This window comes from Callithrix jacchus, chromosome 6 (assembly GCF_049354715.1).
Source record: "Callithrix jacchus isolate 240 chromosome 6, calJac240_pri, whole genome shotgun sequence".
Classification (NCBI taxonomy): Eukaryota; Metazoa; Chordata; class Mammalia; order Primates; family Cebidae; genus Callithrix; species Callithrix jacchus.
In genome coordinates, this window is record NC_133507.1 from 51,544,279 (window position 1) to 51,563,076 (window position 18,798).

Consider the following 18,798-nt stretch of genomic DNA (forward strand, 5'->3'; position numbering starts at 1 on the left):
CCACTGAGAAGAACCTAAATTACATTCCTTTATATGAAACTCACTTAAAAGTATACATTTTCTTATACCCTTTTTTTCTAGCAAAATAACAAGATAAAAGATTTCGTTACAATTAGAGTGTTATTCCAAAATGAATCCTGAGCTTAGGGAGGTCTACTTTTTTAGAGAGTTAAAATAAGCTGTTAAGCGGTTAATCATGGCCTCTTAAGGAAGTTTCACTGAAGTACAGGTGTCAACTATATTTCTTTTACTTTTCTCAGACCCTTTTTTCAATATATTTTTTTCTGTCTGCTATTTTTTTCCTTTAAGTCAGATTTTTTTTTAAATTTCCCCACTATTGGGATCCAAATAGTGTTGTGGCTTGAATGTAAAAACCTATTGAACATGGACAAATGAATTGGTTTGCTTTTTAAAAAAACTTTGGAAATATTTGAATGGTTTCTGAATCAACCATTAGTCTTCAATAACGAGTGAATGTTGTTAAGAATTCTATGCCATTTTTTCTTGTTATGCACCAATGTACAGCTAATGTCTTGGCTATACACACACACACACACCCCAACATTCATACCAGAATTCACTTGCATGAAGACCTTGATAAGGGTCTTTGTTTGTTGAAAGAAGGATTTGGTACATGAGTACTCCTCTAATGTGGATGGGCATCCCAGCCCTACCCTCTATGTCTACAGAGAGGGGTATGGGCAAAGGCTAAAGAAGCTGTTTAAATAGGAAACTTGTGACAGTGTCAGCACAAGCAATATGGCATTAGGGCCCAGGCACCAAAATGCTGCATAGAGCTTGGCAGACAGTATTCTTCCCTTATTCCATTAAGTTTTGGCATTCTGGGAGCCATTGGTCAGGCTCCCTCAAGTGATTTCTAAGCAGGAGGCTTTAACAAGGGGCTTTGAATGAAAGAATAAGTATCCCCAAAGATTGGAGATTGGGAAGGACTCAGAGGTGTCTATGGTCTTACAATTATGTACGTGGCAATTAAGAACCACTGAGTTCACATGAACTCATGTGCACCCATAAGCTTTGGAGGCCTGGAGTAATCAAGGTGTAGTTGTGTTTCCAAACAGCAGGGAGTCTATCTTGGTTCTGGCCCAAACTGAAAATCTTAGTATTGGATTTTGGGCTTTGATATCTCTGGTGGGAGTTTTTGGACTCAAGAAAATTGGTTAATTCAACTTTGAATATTAATTTACACTCCCAAAAACTTATCAAAAATAAGACCTATTGGGAACTATCACTACTGACCTTGTTGGTAGAAACAGGGTCTAGAATGAAGGAGGTGGTCAAACCCCCTTACTCCTACTCAGACCCCATGGAGAGGACTGTGGACTGGACTGGGTTTCATACTCAAAAGGACTGTTAACAGGGGGACTACATCTAGGACTGGCATGGTACGGATAAGGAAGGCATGTCACAAGAGGAGTAACTGAAAGGATTGGAGCCAGGTGGGAGAAGAACGATGTTAGGGAGACAATCATGGGGGACATGTTAATTATTGCCAAATATTTGGAGGGCTGTCAGATAATGAGATCCATGCTCTTTGGCCACAGACCATGGAACTTGGAACAAAGGATAATGATTATTAGAAAGTAACTGAGCTGCCACAAAATATAATGTAATATATGATAGGTTGTGGGTTTCCTGTCACTGATGGTGCTCTAGTTGAGATTACATGCCCACTTTTCAGATGTGTTGAAGAAAAGTTTGAAGGAGGGGCACTGAAAGCCCATACGAATGTCTCTGTGAGAATTAGGAAAAGGTACCCTCTAGAGGTAGCTGCAACTTCAAGCAAACATGCACAGTTAGACTAATTTCAGCCTCCACTTCTCCCTTTTATAGGGCGCAACTACACGTGGCCGTGGCTGTGATATTCCCATGTTCTGTCCCAACAGAAACCAGTTGCAAAAAAGAAAACCATACTGAATCAAAAGTTCCTCATAAATCAGGGTAGGTAAGCTGTAGGAACTTTTTGAAAGAGCTTATCCTTAGTTAGATGTATCCTTCCAAAAGCAGAAATAATCTGGGCCCTTTCCTTTGTGATTAAACTCACAACACCACATCACTGAAATGTATAAAGGGTACTGTCATGTGCAGCATTTGCTTTGAAAGTTGTGATGCTTTTAGAAAATGTTTGCTGTGGGCTAAATAATATGCTGAGCACTCTGCATAAATTATCACCTTAATCTCCAGAGGAGTATTATACCTGTTTTATAGATGAAGCTTTCCCGAGATCACTTTGCTAGAAAGCAGCAAAGGGGATATTTGATTGAGGTATGCCAAAACTCACGATCTTAATCATAACATAAAATCACCTTTTGTTTTTAAAGAAAAGAAGCAGGGTTTTGAAAACTCTAATTCAGTGTTATGATTCTCTGTTATAGTAGACCATTAGCAATTCCAAAACTGAGGTGGTGCGTAAGCCAGAATGTGATTACTCTGGTCTGAATATTTGTGTCTGCCCAAAAATTCATATGTTGAAACCCAGTCCCTAATGTAAGGGTATGAAGAGGTGGGCCTTTAGGAGATGATTAGGTCATGGGAGTGAAGCTTTTATGAATGGGATCAGTGCCCTTATAAAAGAGGCCCCAGGAGATCCCTCATTGTTTCTGCCATGTGAAGATACAGCAAGAAGGCACTAGACACTGAATCTGCCAGTGCCTTGATCTTGGTCTTCCCAGTCTCTAAACTGTGAGAAAAAAATATTTGTTGCTTATAAGTCACCCAACTTATGGTATTTTGCTATAGCACCTGAATGGACTAAGACTGACGTACATACCAAGTGATAAATCAACTTTCCTGACTGTCTCTCTGAGAATCCTATCACTCAGGTCTTAATTTATGTTCCTGTGCAACATTCAACTGAAGAAATGTAGAGGTGACTTTCAGAAAATCTGTTTGCACTGTTGCAATATTATCTCCTCTCTGAAGCTTTAGCTAGATTACAACACCTGAAGTCATTTCTCCCTCCATGGACTTCTTCAGCATTTGTGATTGATACGGTTGACTTGGCAACATGTCAATACAGCTATGTGAAAAATCTTTCATTTGAAATTTGAACTGGGCATTTAATTTTTGTATTGTTTAAAAGTCAGTGTTTATTTCTCATCTCCCCAGCTAAGTAGCAAGCTCCCTGAGGGCAGAGATCATAGCTTATACTTTAGAAACTGCCTCAACCGTGCCTTGCACAGGAGTCAATATTCCTTTTGCACTGTTCAATGATTTTTACAATGATTTCAATGCAGTATGCATACTGAACCAAGTCAAATTCTAAGCATGTTTTAGATTTAGAGTGCGTTTTTGAGGTCAAGAGATCGAGACCATCCTGGTCAACATGGTGAAACCCCGTCTCTACTAAAAATACAAAACAATTAGCTGGGCATGGTGGCGCGTGCCTGTAATCCCAGCTACTCAGGAGGCTGAGGCAGGAGAATTGCCTGAACCCAGGAGGCGGAGGTTGCGATGAGCCGAGATCGCGCCATTGCACTCCACCCTGGGTAACAAGAGCGAAACTCCGTCTCAAAAAAAAAGATTTAGAGTGTGTTTTTCAGAAGCCCCTGCTCAGTAAGTGTTTTTGTCATTGTATCTTCTTTGGGAATTCCGTAGTTAGGAATCTAAAGCTCTTAATTATCAACTCCAATGGTTTTTCCTCCCCCTTCCTCCATCTAAAGTCTCAGAGTGAAGTGTTTATTTTCTTTAGCACTGTCTTTAAACTCTCTGATGTGGACTGCCCCTCCCTTTTTGTTCTTAGGTGACGACCCACCCTATTCTTGCTATAACCCTATCCATTAACTCCTTCTGAAAGGCAATGGAACAATATAGTACAATTTAGGACTTTGGAATCAGATTTAGGTAAAATCTTATCTCCATTTAGGAAAGTGATTGAGCATCGCAGGTCTCCATTTTCTGATCCATAAAATATAGAGAAGCATATCCGTCTCATAGGATTTATCTAAGGACAAAACAAATTAATTAGGTAAAGTATCAGGCCTGACCCTTGGCCCACAGTATATAGCAATAAGTTTAAGTTTTTCCTCTTTAAAATTTCTTCTCCATCCTTTCCCTAGATATAGATTTCCCTGTGTGTTCTGTCCCTGAGTGATCTCATGCATTTTACTCTCCCTGAAAATTATGCTAACTCTGGATTAGAGTTTTCAGTTCTGAGGACTAATAAGGTTTTGTTCCTGGATTTTCAAAAATGAATATGTCCTAGACTTACAGAATATCTGTCATCTTTCCTTATCTCCCCACTCCTTAAAACAACTGCATTCTGCTAATAGGGCCACAGGCACTCGGGAGCAAAACGTAAGCCACTGCTATGTGGCCATGGAGCCTTGGAACCTTCTGTGGTACATCTTGAGTCACCAGCACCATTGCCTCCCATCTGCATGACATCTGTGGTTTACCAGACCTCTTCTCACCTTCAGTGTCTCCTACCCAGGTCTTCTTGCTCATTGTCCCTGGATTAAGCTTTCTAAAATCACATCTTAAACCACGTCACTCCCCTGCTCCATATTCTTAAACAGTTCTCCATTGCCTATAACTAAGGTCTCAGCAACTTGGTGAGGGCCTCACCTTTGACACTTGACCTCCTTTTCAGTGTTATTCCACCATACGATTACTCATTGTGCCAAGAACACACTCTGTACTCTGCTGCATTTGTGTCTTTTGTTCCTGCTGTTTCCTTCTAACACCTCCAATCTCTCCTTCCTGAACTCTTTCTCATCCTGAAAGAGCCAGCTTGAAAGTTGCTGACACTTACTGTTAAATCTGGCTCCTTCCTTGAGCTCCCCACTACCTGACCACTTCTCAAGTTCCTCCCTTGACTTATATACCCAGACCTCTCCCCAGCTCCTGCTGCAGCGCTGCTTCCCATGCTCCACAGAACACTCTAGGTCAGCAGCTTCGAAACAATGTGGTCACAGCACACCTTAAAAATTAAAATGTGGAATAATGTACCCAGTGCAGAATGAACTGGTAAGCCAATTAATCCCTGAAAGAAAGGTCAGAATTTATCCCACACTCTTTCGTAAACCTAGAATTGACTTCATTAAGTTAGATCTTCATATGAGGTGCATTTTCATGTTTCTTCTTAGATTTTGCTTTCAATGTAGCACAACATAAAATTTCATCACACAGGTATAAAACGGCAAAGAGAAAATAAAGACTTTTTTGTTTGTTCTTTTGTTTGGTTTTGTTTTAGAAAATCAAGCTTTCTCTTCTAAGTACTCAGTCTTTTTACTTCTTTGATTTAAGCGCCATCTAAGATCTATGAGACTCCGCTTTTTATTAAAACTTCCATTTTTCAGCCAGAGAGCCACAGAGAATAAGTTTATGTATTATTAATGTTTAATATGCAATAAGGGATGAATGACATTACAAATACATGCTGAATTTATCAGACACAGGCCAGCAATCATTAGACGAGATATATTAATGATGGTAAGTAATATCTACGTGTCCCACTCACTCATGCAGTAATATCTACGTGGCCCTTCCATGCAGTTTCCAGCCTTTTCAGCATGGCATAATTTCACACAGGCACATTATTGCAAAATAACAAAGATGATATGTGTGTTTAGTGTTTTCTTACATATAGTGTAGTTTAGATTAAAAAGCCAATAGAGTGATTATTATTCTTGCTGTAGTATACTCATTAACATATCATGAAACCCACAGAAGGGTTCCACAGAAGGTAGTTTGAAAACCTTGCCCTAGTATACTTGTGTCCATTCACATAATTTCAGTTATCACTTGCCAAGCCACAAATCGGACATCCTCCAGGAAAATTCTCCTTGCCAATACTAATTTGAACAGTTCTCAATTTTGTGCTCTGCAGCTCCTGGCAGTGCTTAACATATACTTGTGGAGGAAAAGATGGAAAGGAGGAGAGGAATAGGTTGTCTTAACTAATTCTCACAGCATTTCTGTAAATAGTTACTAAGATACTAAAATAGTTATTAAAATAATTACTAAGATAGTAAAATTATTTTTCAAATAATTACTAATTAAAAAGACCATAGTCTAGACTTCTTTTGCTACATTTGTAATTTTTTAAAGTCTCAATTTACTTTCTGATTTTTCCCCATTTGGGTTTCATTCTTCCTTGTGCCAGAACGTCTAGTCTGTTCAATTAACAGGGCAAGCTGGGAGGTTGATGGAATTTTATTAGTTGTTGGTGTCTTACTGTTAATTTTGGTCCTTACGTATGTTTGCCAGCTTTGGGACTTAAATACAACCTACAGTTGCTCTCTAAATCATAGGGAATCTATAGTTTCTGCCCATGGATTTTATTATTATACGTTATAGCAGGTAGGTCACTTTGAAGTAGCTTCTGATAATACCTTGCTATTGTTTTGTGACTAATGTCACTTATTACTTCTTAATAAGAATAGATTATCCTGCTATTAGTGTAGTTTATAGGGTTTGCTTTCAAGAAAACTTATGTTTCTCTCTTTTCTTCCTGCCTCCCTTGGTGCTCTGATAGTTTCAAAGAAAGCATGGAGAAATCATCATACTCCGACTGGCTAATAAATAACAGCGTTGCTGAGCTCGTTGCTTCAACAGGCCTTCCAGTGAACATCAGTGATGCCTACCAGGATCCGCGCTTTGATGCAGAGGTAAGAGAAGCCCCTCTGGTTGCAATCTTAAGCTTTAGTTTTCACACTGTGGAAGAAGTTGAAACACAAAAAGGAACATTCGGCAGCAATTCCCGAGTTTGCTGACAATTCTTTTGCATCCTTCCTCTGTGATCTTATTTTTAGCATTGCCCACTGTTGACTCTAAGTTAGAAAAAATTCCCTAACTCTACCCTGATTTATAGCAAGATGGTTATCCTTAGTCTGATGCTCTTTTATGATTGGGTATATTTTATGTTAAACTATAAACTATTTAATTAAAAAATTATATATAACAGAGTTATTTCTCAATAGAACCTAAAACAACTACCATATTTATAAAAATTGCTCCCAAGAAATAGTTAATTGGTTGGTGTTACTGTTTAATGTTAATTATCTAGGCACACTGTGTTCATATACAGAATATATTACAACAATTTTGAAGTTTACATTCTAAGGTAGTGTAGAGTGTCATCCAGATAAATTCTGATATGATAATGAACTGATAATTTCTATGTACATATGCATACTATACATGTATATATACACATACTGAATATACATATTCATTAAATCAAAGGTTTCCTGTTGAAGATTGCCAAGCTGAGCTCTGAAAAGTAGCAGGCTTTTTTTGGTGAGAAAGGGTGAGGAGACATGTTCCAGGCAAAGTTGAGCAGGCATGAGGCGTTGGGGAATTGAGATGGTCTAACATGGCTGAAAGGCCACGATCCATGGAACTGGAGAGGGAAGCAAGGACTAGATCACCAAGAGACTTTGAAAGGCATGTTAAGGAGTTGGAGTATTTGTTCTGTACAAATTAAGAACCATTGAGTTTTAAAGAGAAAGAAGCAAGAGTTATATTTCAGAATGATCGTACTGGCTACAAAACAGGAGATAGGTTGGTAATGATGATATGTAAACATTTAACGTTCAACCCTGAGAAGTAGATGTCATCATTCCTATTTACAGAAATTGAGAGCTGCTTTATGGGTCTGGAGGCAGACGAGGATTCAGTCCTGCTACCTCTCAAACTCCATAGCCCCTGTTTTTAATGCTGCCCTGTGCTGTCTCCATTGTCTGTGGCTGGGACATAGTGATGGCAGGGAGGTGGGGTCCAAGTCTAATTTACAACTTCAGTCAGATCATCTTTCCAGATCTCTGCAAGAAAACCTTATATTCCCAAACTTACCACCTCCCTGTAGCTGCCTAGAACTATCTTCCCCAGGCTACATTTTCCATGTATTTTCTATTCCTTCTTGAGGTTAGAGGTTCCTCAGTCCTTACATGAACTCCTACTCTGGGTTGGGCGCCTTTCCAGCTGCTCCCTTGGCTGTCCTAACACTGACTACCCTCTAGTTCTCCTCAGTTTTGATACATCAAATCTTAACTTTGAGTTACTTCCCTTGGGAAAGTTCACAGTTCAACCTTCTTTAGTTCTCCACTTGTAAAATAGAACACCACTAACTTGATTATATGACTGGTGCAATGACAATGATTTAAAGATTCAATATTTATATCCTTTTGCATTGTGGTTGGGTTAGGAAATATTTTATGTATTTTTGCCATGTGCTATGTTTCTCTCTTCCTTGAATTTGAGCTTATCAGTTCTTTGTTTTTCTATATCATTTCATTGCACATGTTTAAATCCCAGCCAAATATGTTGTTATATTTTTCATGGCTCTGAACATTGAATAAATTACATAAATTGACTTACTTATTTTTCCTGTCAACATTTCGTTACCGGGTTGTGTAAACATGTAATGCATTCATTTATTTGCACTGCTGCAAAGTATTCTATTATATGAATAATCCTCATTTTGTTTATCCACTATGGTGTGACTGAATATTTGGATTCAGTGGGTTACTATCATACACAGCATTGCAAGGACATTCTTGTACATGTCTCTAAGTGCTGCTCAAGTATAACAGTTTTCCTAGAATTTATATCTAGGAGAATGATATGCTGGGCCATAAACTGCAAGCATCTTTTCCTTTACCAGGGAATAAAAAATCATTGTCTAATTATTGTTCTTTTTTCTTATGAAAAATACCACATTTAATAAGCACAATTAATATCTCAAGCATACTTCCTGCTATTACAATATAGTGAGTTTGAATATACTATATTATTTTACTACAGTCAGATTTTTACCATATCCCTTTCTAATTAGTGATACAGCCATATTACATTTTACTCCATGTTCACAGTCCAGTCCAATAAGGCAGCCTGTCCTGCTGATCCATGAAAAGAACAATAGGGAAGTCTCAAAAGGCAAAAAGACAACAGTTATTTCTGTGGGATTGGTCATAAAAATTTCATGTCCTTATCCAGTGGTGAGAAGCAATGATGTCTGAAGACAGTAGACTGTGGTAGGTTAAGCAATGACTCTTTCATGAAATCACTTTCTTCTCTATCATAAAGCATGAACTTAAACTATCATTATTTCTTAGTCCCCCACCCAGATGCTTTCAATCTGCAGTGCAGAAAATACTATATTTTAATTGAAAATCTGAAGATGCATTGTATGCTGATTTTTACATGTTTTCTTTGTGTGGCACTGAAATTCAAAGGTACTTTAAATTTTTCTTCTCATGCTGAGAGAAAAAATTAATGCACATAAAGGTGATAGAGAGGTTGGGGATGAAGGAGAGAGAGGGAGAGAGAAAGAGAGAGACTATGTTCTGTCTAAATACAGACATTTAGTAGATATGTCCTACAATGTGTGTGTATATGTTGTGTGTATGTACATGTGTGTTGTGTATCACACTAGGTCAAGAAAAACTATTTCTCTGCTTACGCTTCCTCTCTCCTCAATTATATTTTACCTCAGGGACAGGTGGCAACTGTTTATTAATAATAAATGAAACAGACTCAAGACTGAGTCACAGGGCTCTCCCAAGAGGCTAAGAGACCTGAACCTTTTCCCCACAATGCCTGATGTAAGATGGTATAGATCATAAAATAAAGACAACCATTTCAGGTAATATTTTTTCATTAGCGTGTTAAGTATTTCCCTCAAGATAAAAAAATACATATATCAGACAAAATGAAATTGCTTCATACTTTCACCCCACTGTAACTATCCAATGAGTTCTTGCTGCCCGTCGCACAGATAAAACAAGACCATGGCATTGCAATAAAGGAAGAGTTTAATAGACATGAGGCCAGCCACACCATATGGGAAATGGAGTTATTACTCAAATCAATCTCCCCAAGAATGTGGGGGCTAGAGTTTTTCAAAAATAGTTTGCAGGAAGGGATTGGAGGAACTAGGCAATGGGTGCTTGCTTCTGACTGATTGGGGGTGTAATCATAGGCATGTGGGAAATGGTTCTCATTTGTGCTAAGTTGCTTCTGGGTAGGGCCACAGGAGTAGTTGGTCGGTCCAAGTGGAGCCACTGGTCTCCTCAGACATGCCAGAAAACCTGAAAAGATACCTCAAAAGGCCAATCTTAAATTCTAGGGTAGTGATGCTATCTGCAAGAGTAATTGGGGAAGTTGCATATCTTGTGACCTCCAGAATAATGGCTGACAATCATTTATGTCTACACCTTAGCAGAATTCAGGCTCCTCTTTCCTCCTAGCCTGGTGCTCTCTCATTAGCTTTACAAAGACAACTGAGTTTTGGAGAAACAAGAGCTATAATCATTTAAACTATCAACTAAATGTCACCGAAAGTTAGCCTGAGCAAAGCCCAGAAATAGTTCAGAGCAGCTTGAAGGATACAGGAAAGATGGAGATTGGCCAGATAAGAACTCCTTCACTGCCATAATTTTCTCTCACTGTTAAAATTTCTCCAAAGGTGATTTTACCACCATTAAAAATGATTCTAGAATCATCGTAGAGACAGGAAACACCTTTTAGAATTATATTGCCTACAAAGATCTGAGTCCTTTCTTGAGTGTGGTGCATAAGTCCATCTTTTCTCCTAGTAATCATAACTGAATAGTTATTTTTCAGTAGTATAATATTAAGAAACATTTCTTAAATCTAGGATTAATTGGTAATTGTTATCTGCCCTAAAAAAAGTGTTTGCTTTTTTGTTCCCTGCACTGACTTCTCTGAATTGTCTGAGGTTGGTTAACAAGAAAGATAATTTGCAAAGAGGTAGCATGGGGAATCCTTTTCAGAGCATTTCTTCTATTTCCAACAAATTTTCTCAACATAAGTGTACTTCATGGATTTAAATTTATCAGGAACACAATTATTCTGAGCACTAATGATACAAGTTTTTTTTGTTCCTTAGCTCAGCTAATCTGGATTCTTGTCTCATGACAAGGAAGAATTAGGCACATGGAAACATTGAAAGGTGAAGAGGACAGAATTTATTAAGTGAAAATAAGGCTTTCAGCAAAGAGAGAGGAGTCCTGAAAGCAGGTTTCCACCTCACAAATTGATTCAGGACCACCACACATGAGTTGAAGAGGCCAGGCTCCTCCTTGCATAAGGTGTGAATTCCTGGTGGCTCCACCCCATTCCCCCAGTGCATGTGGCCCTCCAGTCTGCGGCAGGCATGCAGGCAAGCCCCCTGTGCAGGTTCTCTTATCTGCACAAAACAACTGGTGTAAATACTCATGAGGTGGGTCACCGATTCTCCAGGGACCCTTCCTTCTCTGCCTAGGCACTTGTCTGCCTCTTGCCTCTATCATTCCTTCTCCGAAGAGGTACATCTAATTGACATTAGAATAGGGACAAAGACTGATCTTAACTGCTTCCTGCTGACAGGGGGCACTGTTTTGGGAAGATGGCAGTCAGATCTTCCTCAGAGGCTTATCTAAGGGTCTTTAGTGAAAGGGAGCCATTTTCTGAGGTTCTGGTAGCATGACCGTCTGGAGTTCAATGGCCTAAAGGGGAGAGACAAACTGGGTTATTAGAAGATGTATCAAAATGAAACAAAAGTGGGGGGTAAGGAGAACTCAAAACTCCCAAGGCTGCTGGCATGCCCAGATAACTAGTGGCTATAGTTATGTCTGCTAAGATTTGAGTGCATAGGGCTTGGATTTGGTTAGCTTTCTTGGTATAATTTTCTTAAAAAAGGAAACCTCCAGATAATGGGCACCCTATTTACTCCTATAACCTGGCAGAATTTATAGGATAACTTCCCAGAACTAGAATATTGATCCAGATTTTTACATTACCCATCCCTTTTGTTTCTTCTGAGCTGCAGCCAGAGATCACTGGTTGGTTCACAGGAATAAGCAAGGTTAGTCTAAAATGCAGACAAAAACATAAAAACAACTGAGACTAGAATATAATGACAAGTGTATGATAAGTTCTGAAACACAATTTTTCTCTCTCCAGTCCTCATTTTTGTTAAAAACAGATCATGATAGGGCTGAGTTGTTAGCACAGTAAACTTTAGCCTTATATTTTGCTTGATTATTCACATAAAGTGAAGCAAGGATAATCATTTTCACATAGGCTTTTAAATTGGCTTTGAAGGAACTCTGTTCCACAAGGAATCTCAGATAAGAACTTCTAAAGCCAAGCCCAACCATAGGTTTGTATCCTCAAATATCTATGAGTTAGGTATATTCCTAACTTCTTCAGGTCCCAAGAATATGGGGTTCTTTTGCCTATTAGAAAGTGACATTCTTTACTCAACACAGGTTAGAACCCTGTACGGGAACTGTAAACAAGATATGAGGCCAGTTTCCCAAGGGGCTTTTATTGGCTCTGCAAGTCAAGCTTGATTCCCTAAAGGAGAGCGTGTCATTCCAGTCAAAGCCTAGATAAAAGAAACAGTTTATTTAATTGCATCAGGTTGCAAAAGAAAACAGGTTCTTATTGCACTGATGCAAATAACTGTATTGCCATGAGTTAAGAATACTTTTGGGAGGCCAAGGATCACAAGGTCAGGAGTTTGAGACCAGCCTGGCCAACATGGTGAAACCCCATCTCTACTAAACTTACAAGACATTAGACAGGCGTGGTTGTATCCACCTGTAATCCCAGCTACTTAGGAGGCTGAGGCAGGACTGTAAATTGCTCAAAATAAAAGTTTCCTTGACTCTGGAAAACAAGGATGAACAATGTTTTAAGCAAAAATTTTAAAAGATTACTTCAGTTTTCTATTAGTTCAGTCCATTTAGTTAACTCTTGTTCTGTTTGATATTCATGAACACTTCAGCTCTTCATGAGTCCTGTACATTTTTTCTTTAGTCCAATGCCATGGTTGCCTGTACATTTTTCCTTTAGTCCAATCACCTGCCAATGTTCTACAGCTGATTATAAACCATCTTTTGAAGAGGATCAAAACAAGACAATAATTGTCTGTGAATAGCAAAATGTCCAGGGTTGTTAAAGTTAAAAACAAAATTGACAAAGAAATGTGGTTATTTCTGTGGTTTACAATAACTTAACATAATATCCTTAATTATGACAATAGCACATACTCAGACATTAGAATTTTAGAAATCCTATACAATTTTGGAACATATATTAATGTTATTCACTGAAATATAACCTGAAGAAAATTAAGCATCATTTTGGCAATTCCGTTTACCTAAACATGTTGAATAATCCTGTTTACCTCTCTTTTGGATGCTCCAGGGGCCCTCTGTAACATCCAAAAGCTAGGAGTCAGGAAAGATAACTTTGAAACTGCAGTTTGATTTTTGGAAGTCTGTTAAATATGTTTGAGATTTAGAACACTTGATATTATGAAATACAATTCTGGATTACCATAAGCTATTTATTTAGCCAAAATGATGACTTAAAGAAAATTTTTAAGGCAAAAACCCTCTCATTATCCTCTAACATTACATGAAAATCTTATTCGAGAGAAAGAAAGCCAAATTTTACCCTTACATTAGTCTACAATTAATGTCAACTCAATTTTCTAATGAAATCTTATAGACACTTCTATCCAGTCTTAACCAGTTTAACCATGAGGTAAGATTCCTATAAATCTTTTATAACCTTTTACAAATTTTGCTAAAAAGAATCTTGTGCTTTTATTTCAATGTGCAATTTATAGAAAAAACCATATCATACCCTTTTGAATTTAGTTAAAATGTTGATGCACAGAATTCCTTTTGCAAGATTAATTTTTTACAGTCAATCCACAACTTGTTTGAACCTTCAGCTTTATCTCATAAAATTCAAAACAATTCTTAAACCCTAGGCAAAATGTTACATTTCCATGCCTTATAAAACTCTTTTTCTAAAAACACATTTTACACACCATTTCTTACACGTCTTGCATGTAAATACATTTTCAGTGGTCTCAATTACATGTTATAATGGTAACCCTTAGCAGTTTTTAACAGTAATGTAAATCCTAAGTAAGTTGCTTTAATTATGTACTAGGTGCTTCTCACTCCTGCTACCTCATGAGGAAGGTGAGTGCTTCCTCTTCCACCATGACTGTGAGTTTCCTGAGGGCTCTTCAGCCATGCAGAACTGAAATGTGGTCAAAAGTTATACAGTCAAGACAAGGAAAGAAGCCGTATGGCCTGCACTTGACTAGAGAATACGTCTTGGTCTTTGATTCATGACAAAACTCTGTAAGAATTATCAGAGGGGAGGACTCATGATGGCGCTGTAAGAACAACCCAGGATTGAAGCTCTTGCTGGACGCGTGGAGAGGGTGAGTCGGGGAAGCATTTCCAGATGGATCTTAGTTGCCCACAGAACGGGGAAATTCCCAGGTATAAAAGAGACGCGGGATGCTAGGCAGAGGTCTCGGCCGGTGCAGCCGGTGTGGCTCCCGCCTGTGCCGGAGCACAAAGGCACTCTACAGCACTCCATACAAAAGCGCACTGTTACGGGTGCCCTGTTGAACCAGCAAACTGAGACCCAAGAGGGCTGAATTTGAGACTGAACGGGTCTTGAACTGTGACCCAGCCCAGGAAATCCCAGGGACTCAGCGTTTGGGGGAGCGCAGTGCGACAAACAAAACGGCGATTCCAAACGCTCCTGGTGAAAAGGTTTTTTTTAAAGCACAGCTCCGTAGGGGAGGGGCATCAGCCATTCCCGAGGCAATCAGCCCCTACTGAGGTACACGCCAATTGCTGACGCAGCCTGCCATTGCTGAGGCAACCTGGTACAACACAGAGACTCCGCAGCAGGACGTAGCCCGTGGCAACAGGGCGGAGACCACAGCAGACGGGCAGAGCCTGCAGCAAAAGGGTGAACCTCACACCAGCAGGGCGAAGCCTCGGCAGGCAAAAAGTGACTAGACTGCCTCCTAGCTGGGCAGGACAGTGAGGCGGACACTCACAAGGAAAGCCCAAACCCGCCCCCAGACAGAGCATCTGAGAAAAAAAGGGGTTTTCTTACGAGTTAGGTTGCAGCAGAACTAAACATAGCAGCCTAGCAGCCCTGAATGAACAACGGAGCTCACAGCTCAGCACTTGAGCTCCTACAAAGTACAGACTGTCTCCTCAAGCAACTCCCTGACCCCTCTATATCCATAAGACTGACATTTGGCAGACATCATCCTCGGACAAAGATAGCAGAAAAAGAAACTGGTAGCATCCCTCGCTGTTCCACAGCCACTATAGGTACACCTCAGACAAGCAGGGCCTGGAGTGGACCTCAGCAGTCGTACAGTGAAGGGGCTAGACTGGTAGAAGGAAAACCAAGTAACAGAAATACTCCATCATCAACAATCTGGGTGTCCACTCAGAGATCCAATCGAAAAGTCAGCAACTACACAGACGACAGGTGTTTAAATCCACAAAGATGGGAAGAAACCAGCGCAAAAAGGAGGAAAACACCCAAAACCAGAACACCTCGCCTCCTAGAAAGGACCAAAACTCCGCACCAGCAAGGGAACAAAGCTGGATGGAGAATGACTGTGACGAAATGACAGAATTTGACTTCAGAAGGTGGATAATGAGAAACTTTTGTGAGCTAAAAGAACATGTTTTAAATCAACGCAAATAAACTAAGAACCTTGAAAAAAGATTTGAGGAAATGATAACAAGAATGGATACCTTAGAGAGGAATATGAATGAATTAAAGGAGCTGAAAAACACAATACAAGAACTTCGCGAAACATGCACAAGTTTCAATAGCCGAATTGACCAAGCAGAAGAAAGAATATCAGAAGTCGAGGATCAACTCAATGAAATAAAATGAGAAACCAAGATCAGAGAAAAAAGTGCAAAAAGGAATGAACAAAGTCTCCAAGAAATGTGGGACTATGTGAAGAGACCTAACCTACATTTGATAGGTGTACCAGAATGTGATGAAGAGAATGAATCCAAGCTGGAAAATACTCTTCAGGACATCATCCAGGAAAATTTCCCCCACCTTGAGAGTCAGGCAGGCCAACACTCAAATGCAGGAAATACAGAGAACACCACAAAGATACTCTGCAAGAAGAGCAACCCCAAGGCACATAATCGTCAGATTCAACAAGGTTGAAATAAAGGAGAAAATACTAAGGGCAGCCAGAGAGAAAAGTCGGGTCACCCACAAAGGGAAGCCCATCAGACTCACAGCAGATCTCTCGGAAACTCTATAAGCCAGAAGAGAGTGGGGGCCAATATTCAACATTCTTAAAGAAAAGAACTTTCAACCCAGAATTTCATATCCAGCCAAACTGAGCTTCAGAAGTGAAGGAAAAATAAAATCCTTTGCGAACAAGCAAGTACTCAGAGATTTTGTCACCACCAGGCCTGCTTTACAAGAGCTCCTGAAAGAGGCACTACACATAGAAAGGAACAACCAGTACCAGCCATTCCAAAATCACACTAAATGCTAAAGAGCATCAACATAATGAAGAATCTACAACAACTAATGGGCAAAACAGCCACTTAGCATCAAAATGGCAGTATCAAATTCACACATAACAATATTAACCCTAAATGTAAATGGACTAAATGCACCAATCAAAAGACACAGACTGGCAAATTGGATAAAAAGCCAAAACCCAGCAGTGTGCTGTATCCAGGAAGCCCATCTCACATGCAAGGATACACAAAGGCTCAAAATAAAGGGATGGAGGAAAATTTACCAAGCAAATGGAGGCAAAAGAAAGCAGGAGTTGCAATCCTCATCTCTGATAAAATAGACTTTAAAGCAACAAAGATCTAAAGAGACAAAGAAGGCCATTACATAATGGTAAAAGGATCGTTACAACAAGAAGAGCTAACAATCCTAAACATATATGGACCCAATACAGGAGCACCCAGATACATAAGGCAAGTTCTTAACGACTTACAAAGAGACTTAGACTCCCACACAATAATAATGGGAGACTTTAACACTCCATTGTCAATAATAGATAGATCAACCGGACAGAAAATCAACAAGGATATCCAGGGCTTGAACTCAGACCTGAAGCAAGGAAACCTGATAGACATTTACAGAACTCTCCACCCCAAATCCACAGAATATACATTCTTCTCAGCACCACATCATACCTACTCTAAAATTGACCACATAATTGGAAGTAAAGCACTGCTCAACAAATGCAAAACAACTGAAATCATAACAAACACCCTCTCAGACCATAGTGCAATCAAGTTAGAACTCAGAATTCAGAAACCAACCTAGAACTGCACCGCTTCATGGAAACTGAACAACTGCCTCCTGAATGTTGACTGGATAAACAACGAAATGAAGGCAGAAATAAAGAAGTTCTTCGAAACCAATGAGAACGAAGACACAACATGCCAGAATCTCTGGGACACATTTAAAGCAGTCTCTAGAGGAATGTATATAGCAATAAGTGCCCATATGAGAAGAATGGAGAGATCCAAAATTGACACCCTATCATCAAAATTGAAAGAGCTAGAGGAGCAAGATCAAAAAAACTCAAAACCCAGCAGAAGACAAGAAATAACTAAGATCAGAGCTGAACTGAAGGAGATTGAGACACGAAACACCCTCCAAAAAATCAATAAATCCAAGAGCTGGTTTTTTGAAAAGATCAACAAAATAGACAGACCACTAGCCAGATTGATTAAAAAGAAAAGAGAGAACAACCAAATAGATGCAATAAAAAATGATAAAGGGGAAATCACCACAGATTCCACAGAAATTCAAACCATCATCAGAGAATATTACAAACAACTCTATGCACATAAACTAGTAAACCTGGAAGAAATGGATAAATTCCTGGACTCCTGTGTCCTCCCAAGCCTAAACCAGGAGGAAGCTGAAACTATGAATAGACCAATAACAAGGGCAGAAGTCGAGGCAGCAATTAAGAGCCTACCACACAAAAAAAGCCCAGGTCCAGACGGGTTCACAGCCGAATTCTACCAGACACACAAAGAGGAGCTGGTACCATTTCTTCTGAAACTATTCCACATAATCCAAAAAGAAGGAATCCTACCCAAATCATTCTACAAGACCAATATCATCCTGATACCAAAACCCGGCGGAGACCCAACAAGAAAAGGAAACTTCAGGCCAATATCCATGATGAACATAGATGCAAAAATCTTCAATAAAATATTGGCAAGCGGATTGCAACAACAAATCAAAAAACTTATTCATCATGATCAAGTAGGATTCATCCCGGGGATGCAAGGCTTGTTCAACATACGCAAGTCTATAAACGTAATTCACCACATAAACAGAACCAAAAACAAAAACCACATGATCATCTCAATTGATGCAGAGAAGGCATTTGACAAAATTCAACAGCCCTTTATGCTAAAAACCCTCAATAAACTCGGTATCGATGGAACGTATCTCAAAGTAATAAAAGCTATTTATGACAAACCAACAGCCAATATCATACTGAATGGGCAAAAACTGGAAGCATTCCCTTTGAAATCTGGCACTAGACAAGGATGCCCTCTGTCACCACTCCTATTCAATATAGTACTGGAAGTTCTTGCCACAGCAATCAGGCAAGAAAAAGAAATAAAGGTTTAAATAGAAAAAAAGAAATAAATTTAAATAGGAAAGGTGGAAGCCAAATTGTCTCTATTTGCAGACGACATGATAGTATACCTAGAAGACCCCATTACCTCAGCCCAAAAACTCCTGAAACTGATAAGCAACTTCAGCAAAGTCTCAGGATATAAAATCAATGTGCAAAAATCACAAGCCTTCCTCTACACCAATGACAGACTTAAAGAGAGCCAAATCAAGAACGAACTGCCATTCACAATTGCTACAAAAAGAATAAAATACCTTGGAATACAACTCACAAGGAACGTAAGGGACCTCTTCAGGGAAAACTACAAACCACTGCTCAACGAA

The 18,798-nt window shown here is 39.3% G+C and overlaps 1 protein-coding gene across 1 annotated transcript in view; it reads left to right on the plus strand.

The window, feature by feature from the left end:
- PDE11A (phosphodiesterase 11A) overlaps positions 1 to 18,798 on the plus strand; it is a 409,487-nt gene that overhangs the window by 184,602 nt on the left and 206,087 nt on the right. Inside the window, exon 6 of the mRNA XM_002749280.6 lies at positions 6,497 to 6,629. Within this exon, the coding sequence (XP_002749326.3) occupies positions 6,497 to 6,629 (133 nt within the window). The remainder of the gene's footprint in view (positions 1 to 6,496; positions 6,630 to 18,798) is intronic.